General features: G+C 48.4%; 1 protein-coding gene across 3 annotated transcripts in view; it reads left to right on the top strand.

Moving 5' to 3' along the window:
- Positions 1-17834, top strand: part of afap1l1a (actin filament associated protein 1 like 1a) — a 42321-nt gene that overhangs the window by 12065 nt on the left and 12422 nt on the right. The window contains exons 1-9 of one of the 3 annotated variants that reach the window (XM_088604168.1): positions 5587-5953; positions 10319-10444; positions 11185-11268; positions 11879-11973; positions 13122-13230; positions 14021-14119; positions 14228-14436; positions 14849-15028; positions 17636-17728. In XM_088604168.1, the coding sequence (XP_088460294.1) occupies positions 5920-5953; positions 10319-10444; positions 11185-11268; positions 11879-11973; positions 13122-13230; positions 14021-14119; positions 14228-14436; positions 14849-15028; positions 17636-17728 (1029 nt within the window). In that variant the 5' untranslated portion in view covers positions 5587-5919. Of the gene's footprint in view, positions 1-5586; positions 5954-10318; positions 10445-11184; positions 11269-11875; positions 11974-13121; positions 13231-14020; positions 14120-14227; positions 14437-14848; positions 15029-17635; positions 17729-17834 lie in introns of those variants that run through there. The other 2 variants (XM_088604167.1, XM_088604169.1) reach the window with 2 other exon arrangements.

Below are 17834 nucleotides of genomic sequence, written 5' to 3' on the forward strand. Positions count from 1 at the left end.
GCACAGTGACGCTCGTTCAGAGCTTGATTTCGTTGCATTTGCTCTTCTTCTGTTAAAAAAAAAATGACGATAATAAAGATTTACTAGCGGTCAGTGCGGTCGAATCTCTCAAGAAGCTACCTAGAGGTGCTGCTTCCAGAAGTCGTAGGTTCCAGGGGAGTGGTGAGCTCTTCAAACACAAGCTCCTGGCAGCGTCCTCCTCCTCGGACTCCGGAGGAAGAGCAGTGAGCCGGAACAATAAGGTAGCGGACGAGAGGCGGCAGTTGGTTGCTTGGGAGGTGGAGGCAGAGACGCGAGCGCGGGCGGGCCCGCGGGGCGTGTGCCGCGGGTCTCACCGGTCCCCCTGGGAAGACGTTTGGATCGGCTGCTCTGGAAGGGGGGGGGGGCGGAGGAACAGGAAGCAGAAGGCCGCAGTGATAGGAGCTGTCGTCAGGGGAACAGGAAGACGCAGCTGTGGGCTGTATCCTCTACCCACACTGCTGCGGTGTGCAGTGTCTGTCCTTCCACGGGGCTAGGAGGGGATGCTTTTCTGTTAAATACAGGAGCAAGCGCCTGGCCGTTTCTTGTATGGCCTTTCTCCTTCACGTCTGAAGTTTAGATGAGCGGCCTGTGCGTAGTGTAAATAGTTACAGTAGTGTTCAACCCCCAGAAGCACAGAATGCAGAAGGAAGCTCAGAATCTCGGGGGTCTTCGTTACAGTGCTGGTCTTTTCAATTCATCTGATCTAGTCCTATTAGAAATTTAAGAATTTTGTTCCATCAGCTTCAGATTTTTACCTAAAGTAGTAGTCTTGTTGGAGAAGCACAAGAAAACTGGGTCTTTTCATGTGCTAGAATTTTTTCATGTTGCTAGAACTTTCTTTCTAGTGTCTGTACTGACTATGATATGAAAATCTGATATTTTAGACTTGGTGCCCAAGGAGTTGCCTTGAAATCAAGCCCTGAACCAAGCCTGTACTGTCTGTACTTTCCAAGATAAAGCCACGCGATATCTAAAGGCACACCCCTTCTTACAGTAATGACGGAGAGTTGCAGGAGAGCCTTTGAACGCATGACTGACAGGCTATACTGTAGGTTTGAGTACCTGCTGCAGACACTGCTGCTGTACCTAAAGTGATGTCCTTCACCCTATTTGCCCAGCTGTAGCGGGACCAGCAGTGCAGGGTGGGTAATGCAGCGTCCCGCCTGGGGGGGAGTCATCGGCTGTCAGTCCTCTTAATGCTACACTAACCAGGATGAGCTCTGGCCAGGTGAGCCACTGAGGCTCTGGAATGGGACGTTGCTCTGTGGCGGATCTTGTGCTTTGCTATCACGCTGGCTTCTCCCTTCCGTGCATCGGATCCGCATCAAACCTTTCCCCTCTCCCTGCTTCACATCGAATTGCGTCTTGCTCCAGTATTTGCCTTGGGCTCACTGCTCTAACCGGTCTCACCCTGACTGTGGTGGTGGTGGGGTTTCCAGCCGTTGGTGCACTGTACTCGCCAGACACGGCATCCCACAGTAAGTGGAACGCTAACTCTCGGAGCATGTCTGGAATTTCAGAGCTTTTTGTTGCTGTTGTTGGGGGTGTCACTTGGAATCCTGTTCTTGGTCTGCTGTGGTTAATCAATCTGTCACATGTTCGACCACAAACCAGGATGGACAGCCCCCCTGGGGGCTTAGGTAGAAAGATGGGAGTACTTGCTCGTAAACAGGTATTAAACAAAAGATCCTTTTCTTTACAGGAGAAATAAACCTTGCTCTGTGAAATGAGATGACTTTCTCATCAGGAATGAGCCTAATATGGTTCTCCAACACTCCTGTTTTATTGTTTATAGTCTGAGTGATAACGCTGAAGCTGTCATTAGTCCTGGGGATCTCTGCTCTTTTTCTTCAACTCAATTGCATTTTTTAGTTCAGGAAGCAGGGGAAGCAGTCAGAAAGGCTAATGATTCTCAGGATATACACTGTAATTAACATGGAACATTGCATTTCAGGTGGACTTTGTTAAAACTGCAAGAATATTTTGTAATAAGATCGTATTAGATCACTGTGCACACTGTGGTTAAATTAGTTCAAAGAACAAGATTATTTATTCTCCTGAAAGGGAATGTCTTCCACAGACAGGTCAAAGGAAATGAACTTCTTTATTGTTCAGTTGAGGAAACTAAGATGTTAGATGGGATATACCAGTATTTAAAAGCTGCAAGGTATGAACAAAGTCAACACAGGTGGGGGTGCTTCTTAACCAACAGTGTAACTAAAACTTTAAGACACAGGTGAACATGAAAAGAGCGAGTAGGTGTGACTGCAGGAGGCACTTGTTTACACAAAGGGCTGTGGAAGAGTGGAACAAGCTGCCCAGCCATGTTGTTGAATCCAATAACCTGTGTTCTTTCAGAAACGAACTGTATGAGATCCTCCAGTCAGGACTCAAGGTATGTCTTTACACAAAGGGTTGTGGGTGTCTGGAGCATGCTGTCCAGCCATGATGCTGAAGACAATTCCATGGGGCTATTTAAGAAACAGCTGGAAAAGATTCTCAGATCAATAAGCTACAATCAAGCGGAGGTGTTAAGTTGATCATCTGGAGCCAGATGGTCCTAATTTCATTTGCAACCTTTTTAACTGCTCATGAATAACTAGGCTCCGGTATCGGGTAGCATTAACATGACCAAACAATTCCACAAATCAAATACCAGCATGTAATCACTTAAGATAGGGTGCAAGAAGTCTCTCTATGTTCTGTCATTGTGGTTGTAGTGGTGGCAGCAGTGGGTTACAATCCCAGCCGAGGCAGCTCCACACCAACAGACGATTATACGGGAGAGGTCAGAGGTCAATGTGTTGAGCTCCCACTGTAAAGTGAACATGGATGGCGTGTGGAGGGGAGGGGGTGATTTTGACTGCTCTCACTGGGGTCTTCCAGGATGGCTGGGTGGGGGGTGGATCAGGAGAAAGGCAGCAGGCAGAGGCCTTGGCGTTCCTCCGTATTCCCTCTGCAAGGCCCGCAAGTTCAAACAACTCTCCACAGGGGCCTGAATAATTTGCTTTAATTGGGCGTCGCGTGCTAGAATAACACGAGAACTCATCAGTCATCGGCCTCTTGGCGTGTTTTTTTTTTTCATTTCCAAAATTACGTTCAAGTAAAAAAATGCTGCTTCCATGCAGAATGTTTGAGTGAAAGCACATTGAGGATGAGCTTTGTGATTTTTTTTGTATATTTGATGAAAGAGTTGGAGTAGTATCTTCATCAAAACCTTAAATTACACGGTAATTAACATCGCTTAACCTGCAGTATCTTCAGTCTTTAATTACAAGGCGTTAAAGACTCTTAAAAAAGCCACGTCCTCTGTGTTTCGTTTCCATGGTAACTAACAGTGTTTGAGTTGCTGTGCTGTGGGTTTTCCAGCCTGCAGCTTGCAAAGGCCTGCTGTAGTGAACCCTCCTCTCTCTCCTTCAATCCAATCCCTGCGCTGAGCCAGGGAAGCTGTGAGTTCAGGGATCTGACTCCCTAGAGTCCTTTCCTCGTTCCTGGGGGGTCAGAGGAATGATTGTGCTCTTCCCCTCCAGTAGTGCATTGTATTGTAAATCCCCCAGCATGTCACAATGAGGACAGCAACACCAAGCGCTGAATGGAACATACCCAAACACGGCAATGCTCAGTAGCTTGGCTTTGTTGTGCAGGGCCTGATGCAGATGCTTATGAAGAGGACAGTCTCTCTTAAGTGCGTTGGGAACATTAGGCAGCACCACTTTGCCAGCGTGTTCCTATTTCAGAACTTCTGGAATCAGCAGTCTGAGGGAGTGATCAAGACTGCAGGCTCCAGACTGCAGGGTTTTTGGGGTTGGAATCTCAAGTGGGATGCTGCTATTGTCCACCTGAAGTGAGGTCCTTAGCAAATGTACCATAAATGTGCCACCATTGTAAAACGTGAGTATCTGTTCTTGGGTTGAATAAAGGATAAAAAGCTGAAAACACCAGACAGAGATGTATGCCTGGACAGGAGCTGCAATGTGCTGAGTCTTCCCAGGTATTTGACAAGTCAGATCCTGCATCCCATTGAGGCTGAGAGCTCATTCATTCCCTCTCTCTCTGTGTTCACAGATCAGCTCTGTCAGCAACAAATAAATCAATGCAAAGTCTTTTAAAAAGCCCTGCGACCTATAATGCTGTCTGCACAGTACGATTATGGCAGGATACAAAAATATTCTTCTTTACCAAGGGAGGTGAAGTCTCAGATCAGACTCGGGTCTTCCCAGAGCTGTCCTTGCTCTGACCCATACTGTTGTATGGATGGCTTGTGGCAGTTGAGTCTTTCTACCGCCTCTCAACCCCCTTAGACATTGATCTGTCCACTTCTAAGTCAGTGGGCCACCTTCCTTCACACTTCATGTCATGTCTATCTCTGAACTGGCTTCATGCTAGAGCCAGCAGCCATATCAACCTGCAACTCACAACTGGCAACCCACTGAAGCTAAGCAGGTGTGAGCCTGGTCAGTACCTGGATGGGTGACCTCCTGGGAAAAACTAAGGTTGCTGCTGGAAGAGGTGTTAGTGGGGCCAGCAGGGGGCGCTCACCCTGTGGTCCATGTGGGTCCTAATGCCCCAGTATAGTGATGGGGACACTATACTGTAAACAGGCGCCGTCCTTCGGATGAGACGTAAAACCGAGGTCCTGACTCTCTGTGGTCATTAAAAATCCCAGGGCGCTTCTCGAAAAGAGTAGGGGTGTAACCCCGGTGTCCTGGCCAAATTTCCAATTGGCCCTTACCAATCATGGCCTCCTAATAATCCCTTTCTATGAATTGGCTACATTACTCTGCTCTCCTCCCCACTGATAGCTGATGTGTGGTGAGCGTTCTGGCGCACTATGGCTGCCGTCGCATCATCCAGGTGGATGCTGCACATTGGTAGTGGTGGAGGGGAGTCCCCATTACCTGTAAAGCGCTTTGAGTGGAGTGTCCAGAAAAGCGCTATATAAGTGTAAGCAATTATTATTATTATTATTATCACTCTGCTCTCCTCCCCACTAATAGCTGGTGTGTGGGGAGTGTACTGGTGCACTATGGCTGCCATCGCATCACCAAGGTGGATGCTACACATTGGTGGTGGTGGAGGGGAGTCCCCATTACCTGTAAAGTGCTTTGATTGGAATGTCCAGAAAAGCGCTATATTGGTGTAAGAAATTATTATTATTTATGTGTCGTGATGGCTTTTCTCACAGTTGAAACAGAATTTTTTCTCTAGACTTCCAGAAACGTTTCTAAATCACGTAAATCTTTGTGAATGTACCCAAAGCTAGTGTCTCCTTCACTCATATATTTCTGTCATAAGGAGGGAAGGTTTTATTATTGTTTATGCTTTGCATGATATGTCCTGTCTCTCTTAGCCATTGCTTCCCATTTGCCTGCCAGTAGATTATTCCATCAGAACTACCCAACAATTTTGAATCCATGTTCCCATTTGTGAGCATTGGAGCAAAGAAGAGAAGCTATTGGCTGTTCCGGGGTGGGAATCGCACAGGTGACTGCAAGAGCCCCGGAGCTCCACAGCAGCGCTCCCCTCCCGCTCGGAGCACAGTCCTGGGAGGTGGGGAGGGGAGGGAGGGGGGGCCGTGTTGACACAGAATCCTGATTCCCATGTGAAGCCGGAGCCTTCGGGATTAGGCCAGGCCTCTCATGACTGCGGTGGGGGGTGGCCGCTGCAATCTCCCGGAGCCTGAAACTGCCACTCAGCACTCTCAGAGGGAGCCCTTGACATAGCGGAGCACAGCCGCTGCCTGCCTGCCGAGCCCGTGCTGGTGTTCCAACTGCTGCCGATAAACCACAGGGGCTTCTGCTCCACGACTGGAGAGCTTTGAGCCCGATGCTGGGATTCGTGTAACATCCTCCTTCCCCGGCGGCACGGCATTTATTTTTTGAGAGGGAAAAGGGGAGAATGGTTGGATTTTCCTCCTCGGCAGCTGTAACTGGTAGGTGAAAAAAGTTTGGCTCCTAGTCCGGGTTTCCAGCAGTGTCAGGAGTTAGAGGCTTCACTCTAGCAGAGCTGTATCATTCGATAAAGCTTGTCGATATTTCACTTGTCATACCTTCTTCATGGGCCATTTTTACACTGAGGGTGCTTCTTGACTGTGTTAAGTGTCATTCCAGACAACTGCTCCTCTCCAGTTTCTTATCAGTTAGGTCTGTCTTTTTAGATAGGAATAGGTAAAGGTTCGTTCCTTGCTGAAAGATTAAGAAAAGCCACGCTACTCCATACCCAAAACGTAGTGTTTCTCTTCCTTTCTCTACCTTTCAGCCTGGAATGAAAATGTACCTGTTCCTTTGCAGCCTACGCATGTTGAAACGGCTCCCTGCTTGCATACCTTTTTAGATCAGGTGAAGAAGGCTCTACGGCCGAAACGTTGTTTTCTTTCGTCTCTTTTCAGCACGGAATAAACTTATTACTTGTGTCTTTTTAGATTTTCCTCTTCCTGAGTTTATCTTCCTGTCTTTTTTACACAAAACTGAGCCGCAAAGTTAATCAAGGAGCTCGAGCAGGGAGTGGGAGACGCCACTCAACAGAGAGTTGGCGGAAAACCCCGTACGTACGTCCTTGCAAGTAGGAACGGCACACGGCCACGAACACAGCAGCTCTCTTTGAGAGTTTGCCCCGCGAGGTGCCCTCGGGGCTGGGGACTTTGTGATCGGCCCGCGGCCTCCGGCTGCGATGGTGGTTCCTGTTCCACGGGGCCGAGGCAGACTCCAGAGGCCGTCCCTCTCCTGCCTCGCGCTGGCGTGTCCCCGCGCGTCAGCTGAGCAAGGTGTCGCCTGTCGGCCCCCCATTGTGTTCCAGGCTTTCATAGCCTTTCCTGGCCCCATGGGGGGCGGAAAACACTGCAGAGGGTTGGAGCGCCCCGGAGAAAACATCCACTCCAGCAGAGAGGCTTTCATGTGTTAATAGGTCGTCTCTGTATTCACTCGAGTGCGGTGAGTCACAGCTGCAGTTGTGAGGGCTATAAGCTGACTGAGCACTTGACACGTTTCTCGGCATCAGGGTGTCTAAAATCCCTATGTCCGAGAATTTCCTCTTCCGGTTTGGAACAGGTGTTGGTACTAGTGGCCTAACTCTGAAGCTGTCCTTGATATAAAAAAATAAACTCCAGCCTTGTGCTTTCCTGGTATTATATTTGGTACCTCATGTAGCCCTGGGCATTCTGGGTACCCTGTGAGCAAGGAGGCGGAGGCAGAGTGGGGAATGAAGGCACACGTCTGTCCTGTGTTCTTGAAGGAAAGGGGAGAGCCAATACCTGGCCTGGAGGGGGCGTACATGAGCCATTTGCTGTTCTATGCCTCTCCAAGATGGTCACCGTTTCAGCTGTGAGCTTATTCTGTACAACTGCTTTCAACAGCAGTCTCTCCCCTCGCAATCAAACCTACAACCTTTCAGTCATGAGTCCCGCACCCTGACAGTTGCTCCACACTGCTTCCCCCTATGTACAGTACAAAGAGACCTAATTTCTGTACTGTAAATTCATATATAATCTTCCCATTTTCATTACTGCATTGAGGTTTTTTTCCTTCTCTCTGCACCTTGCAGTGCTTTTACTTTTGATTCCACTTTGCCTTGCCTTGGCGGTCCTGACGCCTATCACATACATTCACAGAGATGCAGTCTTCTAAAGTTCACGTTTTTAAAACTTTCTTCTTGTTCTCAACTTTCCCATCTTTTTTTAAAATTAAGTCCTGATCTCGGCCCGGAGTCTTTCACGAGAAGGCTCGTGCAGAGCTGTGCAATTCCCCTCTTCCCCGAGCTCGGCTGTAGCCAACCCCCTGACGTTAGCGGCACTCCTTACCGCTGGGGTGAGAACTCCCTGCTTTCCCTGCGGAGGAGTGCTACCACTCCTGCACGATGGAGCTTGTCCAGATGTTCCACTTTATGATGTGCAAACCTCAGAAGATCCCCTGTGGTCGAGAGAAGCTTGCCTTTTTTTTTTCAGGTGTTGCTTTTATTTGAGAAAACCGAGTCTCTTCATGTCTCAGTAAATTCCCCTGGCATGTGTAAAAATGCCTTTCATATGGCCAGGAAAGATCTTTCTACGTAATGCCACTGCTAACACACTGAACCACAGCTTACTTTGCAGGCAGCTCATGTCAGACTTCAGGCATTGCTGAGCCAGCCTTGAAAGTCTGTCTTCCCATTTGTGGTTAACGGATAAACAGGGGGAAAATCTTTAGAGGCATTTCAAAGCTTTTTGTGAACCAGTTCTACTTATTTTTCAGCTGAATCGTAGAAACCGTCTTTGTTGTACTGATGAAATGAGCTCCTCTGTTTTGCAAAGGACCCAGCCTGCCTCAGCACAGATCTCAGCCTCAGCACTTTCCAATGCAGCAAATAAACAGTTTATTCACTGTTATAGGTTTTAGAATAACTAGTCTTGAATTACAAGTTTCCAGAGTCTACTGATACGGCCTCAGGCTGCCCTGGGTGGTGTTTGTTCGTGGGGATTGTTCTTCCAGAAAGTAAAACCAAGGTTTATCTTCAAAACCTGCTCAATTCCCCCACCCTTTCCTTTGTTTCTATCTCCTTAGGCCATTCTCTGTATTTTTTTTTTCTCATATTCTTTCACAATACATCAGCTACCTAACGGGCCAGATGACGGGCTGTCACGGCCCTTCTCCCCTTTGCTTACTTTATGAGCTTATATTCTGAACGAAACGTGGCTGGGAGAGTCCCTTCACACAGAACACGCTGAAATAAGGGACAGCACCGCTCTGCCGATTATGTTACACTGGGCCCTGCAGGAGAGCTGGGCATGATTGAAAAAGGATCGGAGCCTGCCTGATTGCGACGATGACGGCTGGTCTAGAGCGCAGCCATGTGATCATGCAGGCCCCTTGGGGGGCAGGGCTGGGCTGGACAGCCTGGGGAAGGGAGGGGGGAGGTCACTTAAGGAAGTGTGTGTTTACCCAACAGATGAGTTTTGCAACAAACGGTGTCTTTGTGTTTGCCCAGTGGGTCTTGCTTTCCGTGAAATTGATCTGCGCGTTAGTGGACAGCTGAAAATCGCCAACTGAAATCAGTGGTAGACAGAAGAATTTCGCTAAGAACCCGGTGTGGAGAAGGGAGGCTGTATGTGATTTTTTTGGGGGAGAGTGGCTCTCCAAACTGCGCCACCGTGCAGCCATCTTTAATGCCGAAATTTTTAAATAAGCCTCAAACGGAATGCCTCACCTCAAGAGCAGATCCTGAACCCGGAGGGGCAGGGCCAGCTCTATCTTTATGAATGAACCTGGGAGAAAACCAGCAAATGGGCTTGCTGGGCAGCGGGAAAGGAGGCGTTAGGAGCTGATCACAGATAAGGCTGGAGAAGGTGAGCCTGTCCAACGACCAGGGCGTGAAGGCCCAGCGGTTTCCAGTCATCTTCTGGACAGGTCACCATGTCCGCTCCGAGCTGCTCCTGACGTGTGACCTGCAGTCTCACATCGCCAGAGCCTTCTCGCCCGGGGCTGCGGCAGACATGCCCAGTGGATGTTTTTGAGCTGTCGTCACCTGTTTTCCTCTAATGGGGGTGGGGTGGGGGAGCTCTTTTTTTTTCCAGCGATGGCTGCATTTTTCACGTGTTGAAACCTTATCTCTGTGGGGGGGGAACAGCTCAACGGGCTCAACACACAGGCGTCACGGCATGTTCCCAAGGGGTTGTCAGTCCTGGGGCATCAACCCCTGGTCTGTTTTAAGACCACTTCGCCCTCGCTGTTTCTCCTACCCTTCTCAAAGACTTTATTAGTAACAGTCCGGGCTTGCTTTAAGATTTAATCATTTATGTCTGTGATTCATGTATGAAATTGATTCTTGCCGTGCCCCTAACACGCCTGCTTGCAGCATTAAGCCATCAACCCCTCGGATAGCCTGTTTGGCAGGAGTTCCCTGGACAGCGAGCCAAAATCTCCAGGTGTCCAGTGGATACAGCAATTCTGACAGCTGGCTCTCCTTATTTTCCACAGCTTTGCTCCTCCAGTTAATCCGAATTTGTGTCTGTGGAAGACTTTGCAGTGTCAATCAGTGTGCAATTGCTGGGTCAGCAGGCTCACTGTTATGAGTCAGCTTGACATGGAAAGCCAATACAGATAGATGTATCCTAGTGGAGCTGTGCTGTAGGTTCTGCATGGCAGAAAATACTTTGATTCTGAATATTTCTCTCTGTGCTTAAATCTGACAGCAGTCACTGATCTGAGAGCTCGCTTTGTCTCCAAGCACACCTACATCCAGGGTTTATTAAAATTTGTACTGATCACATTTTCCCTTGTCCCACAGCACTGCAGCAGTGCTCAGCTTACTCTGTTACCTTGTTCTGTAGCAATGGAGCAGCTGGTTTCCGAGCTCAACATCCTCCTGAAGCTACTGGACCACGAGACATTGAGCTCTACCACAGCTGAGAAGAAGACCACTGTCAGGGACCTGCTGAGGCAGCTGCAGCCTTCAGGTTAGCCCACTATCACAGTGTCCACCAGGGACAGGTCCACCCACTGTTGCGGTGTGCACCTGGGACAGGGCCACCAGGGACAGGTCTGCCTACTTTCAGGGTGTCCACCAGGGATAGATCCACAGAGGACAGTTTTGCATACAGTCACAGTTTCCACCAGGGACAGATCCACCCAGAATTGCAATGTTTGCTTGGGTCAGCTCAATGCAGAATCATAGGGACCACAACTAGTCACCACAGTGACCACCAGACCATAGAATCGAGCGTGTAGATAAAGGTCTTTTGGCTCCTTCCCACAGGAGCTTTGTTTTAATGTCATTAAGTGATTTTTAAATCTCCATTTGCTAGTTTATTTACACGTGCCACTGTGCTGGTGCAAATGCTGGTGCTTGTCTTCTCTTTGATTCAAAACTACAGTTCAGAACTAACTGCATAAGCTAGCAGTTATGTTTGCCATTGTTTCTGTTAAAATCCCACACAATTATGCAAGGTTCTCTCTGCGGATGTCTTTTTGTAGAGCCCCCGTGATGAACAGATAGCGTGGGTTATTTATTACCAGTTCAGCACGGGAGAAGCTGAGTGGGCTCTGTAGATTACTCATGCATTGCAAAATGAGCTGCAAGGGGTTCTTCTGTAGTCTGGAGAGTCATAGTCCACCGTAGCTCAGCCCCGAGTGAGTGTAGACAATTGATTACCGCATTCACATTAAACTATTAACCTTTTTTTCTGGGCCTTTTCAGTTAACAGAGCAGATTACACGTACATGAACTTCTCAGTCTACAGGAATGGGACGAGCTTTGTCGAATCCTTGTTCGAGGAGTTTGGTAAGAAGAAAACGTTGCTGTTATATTTCTACTTGTTTTTGACTGATCGTTTCTTGTAATCTATTGATAGTATTGTTGTATGATATGCAGTATCCTATTTTATATACTCTTTTATTACGATATATGAATGTTTTCCAGTTTCAGTAATGCTTTGGTCAGTAGAGGGCCACAGTGAGCCAAAGCCCAACCTCGCAGTGAAACAGCACAAGGTAGCATCAGCCCTGGCCAGGATCAGAGGCCATTGTTGGGTTCACCACACACGTACACTTAGACACGCACGTTTCCATGGAGTACACTTTAAAAGGATCGCATGGTCTGAGGGAGGAAACACACACGGGAGGGGACATGCAAACTCCACACAGAAGGCTCCCCAGGTCAGAATTGAACCAAGAACACCACAGCATGTGAGGCTGCAATGATCACTGCCATTGTACCCCGTGATCATGTTCTGCTGAGTGTTGATGTAAAAACCAGGAAGAGCAGAAGGAGGAGAACAGGGTGAAGGTCAGGTCATGTGAAGACTTGAATGACTTTATTCTCCAGGCTTGTCTGTCTTCTTGTTGCAGAGTGTGATCTGTGTACTCACTGCTCCGCATTCTTGTTATAGCAGACTGCGACCTGCGGGATCTGAAAGACTCGGCAGAGGAGCTGAAGGAGGAGGGTGAGGAGGAGGAGGAGGCACCTGAAACTCCCCAGTCAAAAACGGTAAGCAGGGCCTGGTTTAACCCCAGTTCCCAGCTCACCTCCTGCTTTTCACAGGTCTGACAGCGCAGGCGGGTCTGACGGTGCAGACTGAACCGCCATTGCAGTGCACACTGTGGCACACGTTGTGGAGCATCTGACTGTGTGAGTGACTCAGCAGCCCCATGGTCTGCCCCATGGAGAGTTAATATTAGTTCAGCGGGATCCTGGGAGCACTTTCGGGTTCTATAACTTTTCGAGGACTTTGTGCTCATTTGTTTTTACTGGAATTATATCTGAGTTTTTCTAAGTAATATTTTATATAATATATGAACACAGTAGATGATTCTAGGGTGGTTCAAAATGTTTGGATATATATTTTGTATATATTAAATATATATACTTTGAGGTGTCTGTATGTTTCACGATGAGATAGCAGTGGAAGGCTAAAAGGAAGAATTCATAACACTTTGAAAGTAGGACAGGTTCTCTTGGGTTTTGGGAAATTTTGGATGAAGGAGTTGATAATACCTATTCACTTAGTGGACAAACAAAGTCGGTCGGGAAGCTGGAAGCGTTTCATGAATGGACTGACGGACGGGCAATTTGGTATGTTTCATGAATGGACATAATGGACATGGCAGCTGGGTGCGTTTTGTGAATGGACAGACGGACGGGAAGCTGGGTGTGTCTTGTGAATGGACAGACGGACGGGAAGCTGGGTGTGTCTTGTGAATGGACAGATGGACGGGAAGCTGGGTGTGTTTTGTGAATGGACAGACGGACGGGAAGCTGGGTGTGTCTTGTGAATGGACAGACGGACGGGAACCTGGGTGTGTTTTGTGAATGGACAGACGGACGGGAAGCTGGGTGTCTTGTGAATGGACAGACGGACGGGAAGCTGGGTGTGTTTTGTGAATGGACAGACGGACGGGAAGCTGGGTGTCTTGTGAATGGACAGACGGACGGGAAGCTGGGTGTGTTTTGTGAATGGACAGACGGACGGGAAGCTGGGTGTGTTTTGTGAATGGACAGACGGACGGGAAGCTGGGTGTGTTTTGTGAATGGACAGACGGACGGGAAGCTGGGTGTGGTTTGTGAATGGACAGACGGACGGGAAGCTGGGTGTGGTTTGTGAATGGACAGTGAGATGTGTGTTCTTTGCTCCTCAGAGTTCAGACACCCCCCCTCCCTTGCCTACCACACCCCCCCCAGAGGATTACTATGAGGAGGCAGTGCCCCTGAGCCCTGGGAAGGCCCCCCAGTACATCACCACCCGCAGTAAGTTCTGTGTTGGAAATGCTCTGCCCTCAGAATATACACCTCACTATTCACATAACCCTAGCCCTGACACCCAGCCAGTCCGCAGACAGCCAGGAGTGACAATAAGAGTCCCGATACATAGCAGTTTGAGCCATTTCAGGTCTCCCTGAGACTACTGGGCTTCCTGAGCCCTCCTGTAGGGGCCAGGGTTTTGGTCTGTCATGTTGATCATCGTCCTCCACAAGTTCACTGTGTGACCTCTGACCTCTCTCGACTACTACCTCAGGGGGTCATGTGAATCAGGGTCAGGTGTTGCTTGTTTTCCTGGCCTGCTGCTCTGTGCTTGCTGTAGACCTGTGCTGACACCCTGCTCATGGTTCTGCACAAAGCGCAAAATTACTATCTGTCTTCAGAGGTGCACGTGCAAGTGCTGGCCGGCTCAAATTAGTGAACTTACTACACCATCCGAACTGCAGCTTGCTGGGACAAAGTGCAAAGTCTTTTGCACTGACCAAAATATAGACACTGCAGATGGTGCAGGTTTCACCGCAGTCGTTAGTTTAGAAAAACGAATTAAATTAGATCTGAACAAGAACAGTTACAATACGGGAAGGGCCATTCTGCTCATGTAGCTTGGCTAGTAGCTGCTGATGGAAGAATGTCTTCCACCCTCCAGTGTATCTGCTCAGACAATTTGGCCCAGCAGCTTGTTCCAGACTCCCACACCTCTTTGAATAGAGAAGTGCTTGCTGTTCTAACTGGACAGGACTCTTGTCAAATATGAACCCTATGATCTGCTTTCACACAGGCAGCTCCAGCCCCCCCAACTCCATAGAGGATGGATACTATGAAGACGCCGATAACAACTACCCCACCACCAGGATGAACGGAGAGCCCAAGAACTCCTGTAAGGCTATGCGCTGCACCAACACAACGGTCTTTAATTGCTTCTTCCCCCTGCTTGTGCTTTTCTTCTTCACTTCATTTGGTTGTTGCCGGGTTGTTTTCCCCCTAGACGACTCGGACGCCATGAGCAGCTCGTACGAGTCGTACGACGAGGAGGAGGATGATGGGAAAGGCCGGCGGCTGACGCACCAGTGGCCGTCCGAGGAGAACTCGATGGGGCTGGTGAAGGACTGCCGCATCTGCGCCTTCCTGCTGCGCAAGAAGCGCTTCGGCCAGTGGGCCAAGCAGCTGACCATCATTCGCGACAGCCGCCTGCTGGTCAGTGTGCAACCCCATAAATCTTCCCCCCCTGACATCCTGAACTGAGCTGATGAACCTGACTGACCACACTGAGCAAGATAACCCGTTGTCTTCCTGCGTTTCCTTACCGTCTGACTCGCAGAGAGACCACGGGTGCTCTTAGAGTTGGACAAGACTGGTAAATGCTGCAATTTTCGCATCTGTGTGGTTTTGCTCGGGATTTGTTCTGTTTTATCCATATTATCCATATGGAATCTCTGTAATAAGATGGATACACTTATTAACCTCCCCAAGGTGAATGTTTCCAAATGTCCATCTGTCAGATTCCCAGCTTGGAAAGCAGGGAATTTGAATGGCTCTTTCTGTGACCTTTGAACTTGCAGGCTCCTCTCTCCCGCCTACGTACACCTTTGTCCCCTTGTCATTCCAGTGCTACAAGAGCTCCAAGGAGCACACCCCCTACCTGGACCTGCCCCTCAACCTGTGCCACGTCATCTACATCCCCAAGGACGGCCGGCGGAAGAAGCACGAGCTGCGGTTCACCCTGCCGGCGGGAGAGAGCCTGGTGCTGGCGGTGCAGAGCAAGGAGCAGGCCGAGGGCTGGCTCAGGGTCAGTGTCCTTAACTCTCCTCAACTCGGGGACGGCCGCTGAGGTCGCTGATGAGTCGCGTCCGGCGTTTGCCAGCAGTGGGGCGGGGAAACGAGACCAATTTTGGGTTGCTGAAGCATTGCGTTTTGGAAGGATTTTGGAAAACGCCTTCTAAAAATGCAAGCAGTGGGAGACTGTGTGTGTGACAAACAGGCATACCGGTTGCAGCACTAAAACAGGTTTATTTCAACACTCCAAACTCTTAGGTTTTAGAAGAAATCCAGTTTAAAATGGGTGAAGGCAGCATCTGGATGTAGCCAAGCTTGCATAATACCTCTGTACCATTTTGGAAGGACTGGCTGGTTCTGCTGTTCCACAAAGTAGCAGTGCAGGATGTCACGTCTTCAGACAGTCCAGAAGTATGTTAATTTCAGGAATGAAGGGATGTGGTTCAGAAAAACTGGCAAGCTTAAAGATCACTGTACCTGCAGATCAGTGAGACTTTACAGTATCAACAGCAAACATGTCAAGTTTAACAAATTTATGGATCATGACTAACAAACGTCTGAGCAGCGTTTGCCAAAATCCCTGTAAGTCATGGCCTGTGTCTTGTGTATAAATGTCATCTTGTGCATAGAACTGCCAGTATTGAGTAGCTGTGACAACTTACAGCCACAAATCTTCAGTAAGATGATTTGGGTGAATCTGTCAGTCTTGCTGTTTGTGTTAAAGTGCTGTAGTTACGCTCACTAAATCTGAGAAGAGTCAGGACGGGAGCCCTCATAGAGAGGAAAGAGATCATACAGACAGAGGTTTTGTTTTCTCCAGTCAAATTTATTTCTTGTACAGGCGGGACCACATTCATCATATATAGAAAACAGACTCAGCAGTAATTGTAATAATGAAGTAATAAACACGTGCCCCACTGAAGAGAAAAACAGAGAAACCTCTTTCTCTGTAGGACTAAAAGGGAACTCTTAATTGTGGCCTCTTGGTACTCTGGAATCTGGATTCTGGGTTGAAGAGAAGAAGAAAGGATTTTAGTGAACAGTTACATTAGACTGCAGACACACTGCTGAACTGTGATAGAATTCATCTACCAGAGATCCAGATGTGAATTGTGTGCAACGAAAGAATATTGAATCTCTGCCACATTCAAAGTGCTCACTCAGCAAAGATTTGCTTTCCTAAAATGAAAAAGTAACTGTTTTTTTCAGTTTAACCAAACACAATCTTTTCACTGAGTCATTATTTTTGTGGCTGAATATTTTTTCTCTGAATGTACCTGTATCTAAAGCATCATCCTTGGGAAAAAATATAAAACTGGTAACTTTGTGCATCTAATTAATATATACACAGCTTCTTTAAAACCATCATTTGACAACATAATAACATCAGAATATTCAACAATGGGTGCATTCAGTCTATCAGATCTCCTTATTCCCATTTCGTATAATTACTGTGTAGAACAATTACTCTACAATTACAAAATTACTCTTTGTGCAAAAGCTAGCTCAGGCCATAAAATGTTAAACTGATAATTGACTTAATCCAGTCCCTAAGCCCCCAGGTGGAAAGACATCTCCAGTGACCAGGAGTGAGCGTCACTGCTCTAGGCCTCCTGAGGGAATATTTGATCACTTTCACAGTTTTTGTGGATACAGGTTTCTGCTTGCTGTGATCTCACTCTGCCATAGTGCCCTCTGCGTGCCCTCCTTTCACCATAGCAAACGTCAGTGAAGGTCATAGGTCAACAGCACATCGCCTTTTTTTTCAGTCCCTCCTGAAGCTTTTCTCTTTCTTTGCCGGCTCGTGGCTGTGCCTGTGGGAAGAGAAATTCCCGTCAGAGAGGAATGCTGCTCTGGTGTCTGTTATCTGCCCTGCTGTTGTCTCCCCTGCTCGGTCCTTGCTGGCTCCTCTGCAGTGGAGGGGCTGATAGTGTCTGCTTTGAGCACCCAGGAGCCCGATTCCTTCTTGTGATCTGACAGGGCAGACGGACTGCAGACAGGAGAACAGGAACAGCACCGGCCTATCTGAGTGGAACAGCTCACTGCTTCTCTTAACAATTCATCTTCCCCTTAATCACTGCTTCGTAGCTGGTTTGGAGAGAATGTAACCAAGTTATTTGGCTAGGCAAAGACATTTTCATGCATCTCGAGTTGCAGGCCCTGTTTAAAAAGAGTTTGAAAAGCCCTGCGTCACGTCTCCTGCAGATGAAGGCTGTCCTTGCTTAATGGGTGTCATATGTATGTAACAACAGACGCATCACCTTCTCCACCTTCGTTTTTATCATTTCCAGTGAGCTTCAGTTTTGCTTCTCGTTCTTCAGTGAAGTCAGTCGCTCCATCTCTCTGCATGCTCGCAAAGTTATTTTCTCAAGGCAACAAAAATACTGCCCGTGCTGTGCAGTGCCTCTCCTAGGGGGGGGGGGGGTGATCTCCCAGAGCACTGGTAAAGCCCCATGCACAAGACCGTAGTCTCGCCCCACTGATGCCACACGTTTACTGCACGTTGCTTGTCCTGTGCCACACCGCTGATGTTTCATTGTGCTCAGCTGCACTGTGCTCTGCTTTTACTCTTTCAACTCCGGCCGTGTAAGTTGTGTGTAAGGCTGCCATTCCTCCGCAGGTGATCAGAGAGGCGAGCGGCCAGGGCAGCAGTGGACCAGGAGCAGAGGTGTCTACCTCTCCCATGATCCTGAGGAAAACGGAGCTGGACAAGGTAATCAGGGTGACTGCGGTCAAAGAACAGGAGAGTGGGCGTATTATGTGGGAGAGCCCTACTGTACACGGCGGAAAAGTGTGAGAGTTATACAGTGAAACCTAAA

This window comes from Lepisosteus platostomus, chromosome 13 (assembly GCF_059453375.1).
Source record: "Lepisosteus platostomus isolate fLepPlt1 chromosome 13, fLepPlt1.hap1, whole genome shotgun sequence".
Classification (NCBI taxonomy): Eukaryota; Metazoa; Chordata; class Actinopteri; order Semionotiformes; family Lepisosteidae; genus Lepisosteus; species Lepisosteus platostomus.